The sequence below is a fragment of the Elephantulus edwardii genome, unplaced genomic scaffold (genome assembly GCF_000299155.1).
Source record: "Elephantulus edwardii isolate Elephantulus edwardi_28Jun2011 unplaced genomic scaffold, EleEdw1.0 scaffold00017, whole genome shotgun sequence".
NCBI lineage: Eukaryota > Metazoa > Chordata > Mammalia > Macroscelidea > Macroscelididae > Elephantulus > Elephantulus edwardii.
Genome location: NW_006399767.1, coordinates 14181791 through 14191440, shown reverse-complemented (window position 1 = coordinate 14191440; position 9650 = coordinate 14181791). Strand labels below are relative to the sequence as shown.

The following is a 9650-nucleotide window of genomic DNA, read 5'->3' as shown; positions in this document are numbered from 1 at the left end:
CGCGGGGCTCGGGGCAGGCCGCCTGGAGCGGGAGGCTGCAGCGGCGGCGGCCAGCACCCCGGCGCCCAGCGCGGGGGCCCTGTACAGCGGCAGCGAGGGCGACTCGGAGTCGGGCGAGGAGGAGGAGCTGGGCGCCGAGCGGCGCGGCCTGAAGCGGAGCCTCAGCGAGATGGAGCTCGGGGTGGTGGTCGGTGGGCCCGAGGCGGCGGCTGCGGCCACCGGGGGTTACGGACCGGTGAGCGGCGGCGTGAGCGGAGCCAAGCCGGGCAAGAAGACCCGGGGCCGCGTGAAGATCAAGATGGAGTTCATCGACAACAAGCTGCGGCGCTACACGACCTTCAGCAAGAGGAAGACGGGCATCATGAAGAAGGTACCGGATGGGGAGGCCGGCGGGCCACGGGGGACCGTGCAGGGGTGGGGGGAAAAAGAGCCGAGGTGGAGGTGAGAGGCGGCGAGCCCGCTGGAGGCGTGTGGGAGGAGAGGGCTGGGACCCGAGTAGGGAGAAAGGGGAGGGACCGGCAGAGAAATGTGGGGAGAGGGGAGATGCCGCGGACGTCCTGGAAACGGGGGGCGGGGGGCGCCGAGGTGGGAGTGACCGGGGAGACCGGAACGGGGCCCTAGTGGAGCCGAAGGGGTGAAGAACCGTGACGCGAGGCTTCTGGGCGGCCGAAGGGGTGTCTGATGAAGCACGAGGGCTAGTAGGTCCTGTGTGTCCCCATGTTGGGCAAAGGGATGCCAGGAAGGCCGGGTGCACGGGAGAAGGTAGGAAATTGGAGAGGCTGGAGCTGGAAAGGTAGCTGTAATGACAACAATGAAGGAGCGATGTGTGGGAGGAAGGTGGGCACCGCTGGAGTAGTGCTGGCTGGGAAGACAGGGCGGGAACCCATCAGGGTCCTTGGATCCTAAAGGTGAGGGGACAGAGCAAGAGAACTGAGTTGGCCCTGAGCACCAGTGACCAAGCCCTGTGATGGCTATGTGTCATCCAGTGCCTTCCACTGGAAGCTGACATGCTGCCTGCCTTTGGGACAAATGGGCTTTGAGAGAATCTGCATGGTGTCCGGAAGAAAGGCAGGCAAGGTGTGCAGACAGGTAGAAATTCCACCCCTTGCCAGCCAGAGACCAGGGTGATGAAATGAGGTATCTTAGAGAACAGGAGCCTTACAGGAGAAGGGGCGCAGGCAGAGGAACTGACGTCCTCTTGCCTCTAGCTGGTGTTTGTATTTGCATCACATAGAAATCTGAGTGGCTCCCAAGGTGGAGGCTAGAACTTGGTTGGGAATGAGGATGGCATCTATAGGGTCCTCCTTAAAGACTCCCCCTCATTTGTGTTCCTGGCTATGTAATTCCACCTCCACCTTCCAGCACTGCTGTGCCAGTGTCACTTGTCACTTGATCAGTAGGAGATTGAGAGGGGAACCTTATAGAGGAAGATCCTAATGCAAGACTGTTTTCTCCTCCCATAATTATTTCTGCTTCACTTGACAAAGAAGTAGAAAAGGATAGTACAGTATTACAGACCAGAAGGACAAGCAAGGCTGTGTGTGGCAACAGGTTAGGGCCTGTTGCAGTGTCTGAGAACATGGGGCCGTGTGGTGCTTCGGTGGCCCCTAATCCCTAATGTCTTCGGGAAGTTAGGTGACACTGGAGGGGCTGGGAGCCCTTTCTCCGTGAGGACACTATGCTGTGGATGGGGAACAACTATAAAAGACCCCTCTGGGTTATTTGAGGATATATGTACCAAGAAGCTGCAATTGTTTTGTTGAGGGTATCAGCAGTTTGATGCCACACCTCAGAGAAAGCACGTGTAGTTACACTTCTCCCCAGCTCATCATCTGATGTCCAGTCAGGACCCTGATTGTCCTTGGAGAGAAAGTTTATTATGGGAATCTGGGCTTGAGAGGATTTTGTGGTTTTATGTTTTCTACTTTTCAAGGAAAGTAGAGATGGATGAAAAGTTTTTGTTGACTTGCTCATCTTACCCTCTACTCCAGGCCTATGAACTGTCCACACTAACAGGGACACAGGTGCTGTTGCTGGTGGCCAGCGAGACAGGCCATGTGTACACCTTTGCCACCCGAAAACTGCAGCCCATGATCACCAGTGAGACAGGCAAGGCGCTGATTCAGACCTGCCTCAACTCGCCAGACTCTCCACCCCGCTCGGACCCCACCACCGACCAGAGAATGAGTGCCACGGGCTTTGAAGAGACAGACCTCACTTACCAAGTGTCCGAGTCCGACAGTAGTGGGGAGACCAAGGTGGGTTTGGGTCACCTATCTGAAGAGTGGGGAGGGAGGGGAAAGATTTAGTGCATAGAGAGCAGCCAGGACTGGTGGGGTAGGTGTCCCCAGGTCTAGAGTGGGACTTGGTGCCCCTCATCCTGGGGGACAGGTGTTCATCCTCGAGATCCTGACAGGAGGCCGGCCCCCTAGATAAGCCAGCGGCCTCCGTGCCCATATAAGGCCGGCTCCGGCTCCACGCCGGCCTCCCGCCCGCAGCCTCCTGCCTGGCAGGGCGCTCGCATTCCTCCCGCCAGCTGTCTCCCCGCTGGGGGCGGGGGTGTCGCTAAGCCCTGCCCTCCTGACGCTTAGCTCCCAGGAGTTGGAAGGGAGCACTGGAGGGTCCCCGAGTTTTGGGAACCCTCTGTGGTCGGCGGGTACGCAGGCTGGCTGGCTCACCGGCAGGGCCGGAGATTACCTTACTAGTCAGCCTCCTAACCCCTCAGGATGTCCGGGCCCAGGCACGTTAGGGAGTGCACCCGCTGCAGCGTTGCCAGCCCTAGTTAACGCCTCCCCCTTCCTTTTCCCGGTAAGGAGAGGGGGTGGGGTTTCCTCCCTTGTTCGTCCTGGAGAGCCCCACCTTCCGGGTGGCCCTTAACTAGCTGGCCAATCGGAGGAAGCGGCACTGTTTGCCTTAGCAACGCCTTCGCCAATCAGGTGCCTCAAACCCGGCTGCTCAGCAAACATCCTGTGCTGTCCCGCCCCCAACTCCCTGCCTGTGAGCCCCTTACTCCGCTGAGGCTTAGTTCAGTTCGCAGCTCGAGGCTTCTTTCCTTTCTAAAAACAAAGACTTCTAGAGGGAGAGACAAATGTTTTAGGCATTTTGGTCATAGTTTTCAAATCTTTTTAACGCATTTATTCCTGGGAAATTCTTTTGAGTGAATGAGTTCCTTTGGTAGTTGACAACTTCTAAAGGGCCTCATTGCCAGACCATCAACAACGCTCCTAAAAGTTTTCTGGAAAATTCTTAGTTTCTCTCAGAAGCTTGGCTAATCAGATTTGGAAGGATCCTTTTAAAAAACATTTAACCCAGACTTTTCGTTTACCAGACAGAAAAACTGAGGCTCAGAGAAAGAGATTTTTCCAGGATTACACAGATGGCCACACTGTCAGACTTAGGAACAGACCTTTATAGCCATTGTGATTACCATAGTCTGTATGGACCAAGTGCTTAGACAATTACAATGATGATGATGATGATTACCATTGGGTAGAGTAGTAAATACTTAAAAGGTTGTGGGATTTGTGTTTTGGTGTATGTGTGTGTGCGCTTGGCTCAGTTTTACTGGTTTTACATATGTTAGTGTATTTCATTTCAAATACCTATGAGGAATGTATTATCCCCCGTTTACAGTTAGGCGGCTGAAGCTCAGCAGTTCAGTAACTTGCCAAGAGTCAGGCTGCAGGTAAGTGGCAGAGCTGGGATTTGAACCCAGACAAATTGGCTCCAGAATTTGGGCTCTCAGCACGCAAAGCTTCTGCAGGGACTGGATCTGCTAGAGACTCACTGCTCCATCTTTACTCTGGTTGTAGGACACACTGAAGCCGGCATTCACAGTTACCAACCTGCCAGGTACCACCTCGACCATCCAAACAGCACCCAGCACCTCTACTACCATGCAAGTCAGCAGCGGCCCCTCCTTTCCCATCACCAACTACCTGGCACCAGTGTCTGCTAGTGTCAGCCCCAGCGCCGTCAGCAGTGCCAACGGGACCGTGCTAAAGAGTACAGGCAGCGGCCCCGTCTCCTCTGGGAGCCTCATGCAGCTGCCCACTAGCTTCACTCTCATGCCTGGTGAGTCACAGGAGCAGAGTAAGATTCATCCTCCCTGGGGCAAACTGAGTATGGTAAGAGTAGATTTTAGATTTACTGTAAGGAGAGCCATACTCTGTTCAGGAAGAAAGGGCCAGAGACTAAGAGAAGCATGTGCCATCCCACTGAGATGCCTACTCTTCTTTATAATCTCTTCCAGTTATGTGCTCTGGCCTAATTGAACTATTATGGCCTGTGTCCATGTTACCCCACTAGCCCTTGCCTTGAGTCATGCTCTTTTTTTATTATTATTACTATTGTGTGTGTGTGTGTGTGTGTGTGTGTGTGTGAATGTACTGTCAAATCAGATCTGACTGGTACAGGAGGAGATTGCCCCTCCTTCTCCAGCAGAGCATCTGGTGGATTCGAACCACGTACCTCTGGGGTTGCAGTGCTGCTTTTTGCCACTAGGCCATCAGAGATCCATTGATCATGTTCTTGATAGTTCAATGCTAGCTCCTACATCGTCTGAAAGATGATGATGAAAGGGTGAGAATAGAGTGTGCAAGGCCCTAGAGGTGAGATTCAGGATATGAAAGGCTTCTTTAGCTCCCAGGAAAGATTGATTAGTCTTGGGGACCAGGGTGTCAGGTCCTAAGCCTGAGGGGTATTTGAAGGTGCTTGAATAGAGGTGGTGGCTAGTCAGGGCAAAATATAAGGAAACCTTTGTATTGCAGGTGGAGCAGTGGCCCAGCAGGTCCCAGTGCAGGCCATTCAGGTGCACCAGGCCCCACAGCAAGCTTCTCCCTCTCGCGACAGCAGCACAGACCTCACACAAACCTCCTCCAGCGGGACAGGTATAGCTTGGAGCCCTGCTCCCTTCCCCATCCCACCTCCCCTGGGAGATCTAGTGTCTGGTACTCAGCAGCAATACCCTTTAACTCAGGTCACAGAATTTTTTTTTTTTTTAAGTCACAGAATTCTTAGGGACAGGTTTTTACCCTGATCTTTGGTGAGAAATTCAGATAAGGATGACTGGGTTTTGAATTTTGCACTACAATAGAACTGTAGATTCCAGAAAAAAATTAGAAACCACCCTTCTCACTCTGATGAGCTTTGCAGCAATGATTCGTTGTGTGATGTGGTTACCTTCTTGTGAAGAGGGTGCTCTAGGTTTTGAATGGCTATAATACCGTTCCAGTGTCTCTAGTCATTTCAGAAATGCTGAGACATTTTCACAATTAAGTTACTTTTAAGTTCTTACCATTTACTGGCTTGACACAGAAAGTGTCATCTGTAGACTGGCAACATCAACATCCCCTTGGGATCTTGATAGAATTGCAGAGTCTTGATCCTCACTCAGCATAGTCCCTAGGGAATTGATCTGCTACCCACAAAGCTTCTCAGCTCTGGTGGGTTGAATCTGCCAGCTACTCCAAGGGAGAAAAAAAAAAAAAAGCTGTTTCTTCCTATTACAATTTACAGCTTTGGAAACCCGAGGCTGTGTGTTGGAACCAATTTGACAGCAGTGAGTTTGAGTGTATTCTTAAGCCTCACTCAAACCTACTGAATCATAATCTGCTTTTTAACAAGATTCCCAGGTGACTGTATGACAGTGCTTTTTTTTAAAAAATGAAGTTGTTAGCTGCACAGTGAGACAGAGGAAACAGGAATGAAAACAGATTAAAAGTTAGGATGATGGAACTCTAGAAAAAGAAGAATCTGACTTTGTTTTGAGTGCATCAGTCAGTGTCACACTTGTTTTTCCGCAGACCTTAGGGTTTCTAAATAGAGAATTCAGCAGCAGATGGATGATTGAATAATAATGTGTGATAGGTTCCAATGAGATGTTGGTGCTGCTGTGTTCAAGGGAAAAAAGAATATTTTTTTTAGTCAATAATTGAGTAGAAGAGTCTAGTTTCTAGTCAGGGGAATAGCAGAACACTGGAGGCCTGGAATGGCTGGGCTGTGGTGATCTATAGTGCTGACCTTCCTAACATGCTTTGTATTCACCAGTGACGTTACCTGCCACCATCATGACATCGTCCGTGCCCACAACTGTGGGAGGCCACATGATGTACCCCAGCCCCCACGCGGTGATGTACGCACCCACCTCGGGCTTAGCTGATGGCAGCCTCACCGTGCTCAATGCCTTTTCCCAGGCCCCATCCACCATGCAGGTGTCCCACAGCCAGGTCCAGGAGCAAGGTGAGTGGAGGGTGCAGATGAAGGAAAGAGAACCTTTAACTCCCTTCCACCTGTTCACTTGCCTAACACACATATACATAGTCAGATGCTCACACACATATTCTCTAAAACAAACACACACACACACACACACACACACACACACACACACACACCCTTAGCTTGATTGATCACACCAAGAGCAGCCCTGGGTACTTGCATCCGAGGTTCATAAGTCACATGTGCATTTGTTACCCCACTTCCTGAATGTCTACAAGTTTTTCTCAAGCAGGTGGCTTGACACTCTTCCTGTGATATCCGCCCCCAATCCAGGTGGTGTCCCCCAGGTGTTCCTGACAGCGCCATCTGGGACAGTACAAATTCCTGTTTCTGCTGTTCAGCTTCATCAGGTAGGTGGGGCACTGTCCACCCCAGTCCAGCCAGGCACTTCTTTATTGACCTTGGGGGAACCCCATTACTGACTGGTTAAGGTTAGACTCCCTAGCCAGGTGGCCTGTCTGTCTCCTTGGCCAGGCCTGGAGCAGACATTCACATAAGCAGGTGGGAGCTGGAACAGGCTGGTCACCTCCTGCCTCTTCCTTCCTCACATGCCCACTTGCCTCCAGATGGCTGTGATAGGACAGCAGGCCGGGAGCAGCAGCAACCTCACCGAGCTACAGGTGGTGAACCTGGACGCCCCACACAGCACCAAGAGTGACTGATCCGTCCCGCCGCCCTGGACAGATGGCCCAAGGGATGGCACCACTTATTTATTGTTGCCTTTTCACGGTTTCTTTACACACACGTTGACAGGCCGCAGGAGGGAGGCGGGGAGGAGGAGTGGGCAGCCACAGGACTGAGCCCTCTCACTCCAGCCAAAGAAATGGGCCTGCCTGCCCTCCCCTGTGCCCGCCCTCCCTCCCTCCCCTGCCTTCTGGCTCCACCTCCCATTTCTGTTGATGGTGGGGCTGCCCTGCCCCCTCAGACTCCCCTTGCCAGCCTGGCTCAATGTTTGCCATGAGTATTAATTAGCTACACCTAATGGGACAGTGCCCACACACAGGCCTTCTGTGGGACTAGGCACTGAGTCCTCCCCTGAGGAAGCAGTTGGGGCCTCTCCCTAGCCGCCTTTGCTGACCCAGGTCAGCAATGTGTCTGCCACAGGCTGGGTGAAAAGGCCCTGCCACTTCCCCTCAGGGAGCCAGCTGGGAGGTGGGAGACTTTCCTCCTACCGCTGCCCTGTGCCCCTTCAGCTCCTGAGTAGCTGGGCCTGTGCACTGGGCAGGTTCCTGGGGCCACCTGCCCTGCCTTGCCTCTCCCCTTGGACTATCCGGGGGGCTCCTGGGATGGAGGGAACTACCAGTGTTCCCTTCTCCCTCTTGTCTTCCCCCCCCCCCACTCTCACCCCAGCTGCTTTACTTAAAGTTGATTTTGAACTTTTTATTTGAGGAGACAAAGTGAAAACAAATCTATAAATATATATTTTTAAAATATTTAACTTTTTTTTATGGTGTTTTTCTTGTCCCCCTCCCTGCCCAAACTCCCCTTCCCTGGGGAGCCTTTGGGCTCCCCAGAACTGGCTGGGCCCCTGGGGATAGAGCTACCCCATGATTGTGGGGCCTGTCAGTGTGTGGGGGAGATTCTGGGATCACCCGGTCCTGGGTTGTTTCCAGGAGAAAGCCGGGGGAGGGACCCTCAGGCCATGCCCCTTGGGGTGGGGAGGGTGACCCACAACAGTAGGCCTCTTTTTTGCCCTAAAGGGTGTTGCTGGGGAGAGGGAAGAGGGAGACCAAATGTGGGGTTGGGGAGGGAGGGTGTCAGGTTGAGGCAATTACTTTATTGTGCCACAGGCATGGGCATTGCAGCCTTGTGTCTCCCCAGGAGCCTGTAGAGGCCTGGGGCCCAAGTTGCAGTGAGCAGGGTGGGGTCTGGGAGGGGTGAGAGGCAGGAAAGGGTCAGAAGTAGGAGTGGCTCTTGAGCTGAGTCCTGCAGGGGAGCCAGATTTGGGCAGCTCTCCCAGGGAGTGAGCAGCTACTGTAACTTTTTTAAATTAAGACTAAAAGCCTTGAAGAAAATGACTTTATTTTTCTAAGTGTAACCTCAGTATTTATGTAATTTGTACAGGGGCTGTGCCTCACCCCCTTTACCCTCTTTGGGGTAGACCTTGAGGGTGGGCCTGAATAGGAAAGGGTCTTTTGCCCTGTGTCAGAGCCTACACCTTCACCACCTGTATCAAGAAAGGGCGCTTCAAAAGCCGCAGCAGTGGGGCTGGAGTGTTATTAGCCCTTTATGACTGCCTTCAGTAGAAACAAACCTGCTTCTGTGGTTAGGTGAAGGGGGAGGGGAGGATTTTACACACAGCCTACTTCCTAAGGGGATGATGACTTGCCGACATGTTTGAGACCCCCCTAATCTCTAACCCCCACTGTTGTCTTGCCCTACTTTGGGGTGCCAAGATACAAGTCACCTTTCTGGGCTTTTCTCCTGGAGATAAATGGGGTTTATGGGTGGCTTACAAGGCTGGGGCATGGCATAGCAGGGGCCAGAGAGTGGGGGAGTTTGGGACTCAGGTCTGTAGCTGCCCAGACCCTTTGCTCTGCTCTTGTTTCACTCCACCACCACTCACTCACTCCCCACCCAAGGGAGGACTGATGAATTTCTGCTTTCCTTCCCACAAGAGACAGACCCAGTGAGTGAATCAGGCAAAATGTTTATATTGTGTGTTGTGTGAGCGTGGCCTTGTGAGAACATGTGTGCATCAGGGATGAGGTGGCATTTATATGTGCAGCAACCCTTGGTGTTCCCCTTCCTTGGTGGCTCTGGGGTGTGTGCGTGTGTGTATGTGTGTGCACACACCTGTGTGAAAGTGTGTGTGAATGTAGGGTGTGTATGTCAGTGGTTTCTACTTCCCCTGGGATGTTGACCCAGGAATAGTAGACATGGTCACAGTCCTATGTACAGAGCTTTCTTTTGTATTAAAAAAAAATACTCTTTCAATAAATGTATCATTTTTGTGCACAGACTGTGAGGATCTTTGGCCTGTTTTTTCACATAAGGAGGATAGCATAAACAAGTAAACCTCAAACCCCCCCCCCCAAAAAAAACCAAACAAATCCAAACCACTCGTTTTGAAAATCCAGCCAGGCTACTTGATGAAAACTGAAATGCAAAGGGGTGGTCTGGACCATTGAACCCGTTATGATTTAATTTAATGAACATTTTGGGGGCAGGAGCCTTTTCCCTGTGCATGGCTTTGCCGGATACTTAACCATTTTCATTAACACGTTGCCGCAAATGACAGTAATACATGGGGGGGGGGGGGATTTGTTTCTAAGCAATTTAAAAGTGTGCAGCGACGCATACTTTAGAAGGTGGGAGTTGTGACAAAAGGCCTGGGTTCCTAGGTTTTGAGTGGATGTTATGATGGGGGG

At 52.2% G+C, this 9650-nt stretch overlaps 1 protein-coding gene across 1 annotated transcript in view; it reads left to right on the top strand.

The window, feature by feature from the left end:
• Nucleotides 1-6941, top strand: part of SRF (serum response factor (c-fos serum response element-binding transcription factor)) — a 7165-nt gene extending 224 nt beyond the window's left edge. The window contains exons 2-8 of the mRNA XM_006881965.1: nucleotides 1-370; nucleotides 1992-2258; nucleotides 3813-4074; nucleotides 4770-4889; nucleotides 6049-6240; nucleotides 6553-6629; nucleotides 6846-6941. The exon at nucleotides 1-370 is cut by the window's left edge and continues 21 nt beyond it. Coding sequence (XP_006882027.1) covers nucleotides 1-370; nucleotides 1992-2258; nucleotides 3813-4074; nucleotides 4770-4889; nucleotides 6049-6240; nucleotides 6553-6629; nucleotides 6846-6941 — 1384 coding nt within the window. The remainder of the gene's footprint in view (nucleotides 371-1991; nucleotides 2259-3812; nucleotides 4075-4769; nucleotides 4890-6048; nucleotides 6241-6552; nucleotides 6630-6845) is intronic.
• The last annotated feature ends 2709 nt before the right edge of the window (nucleotides 6942-9650 follow it).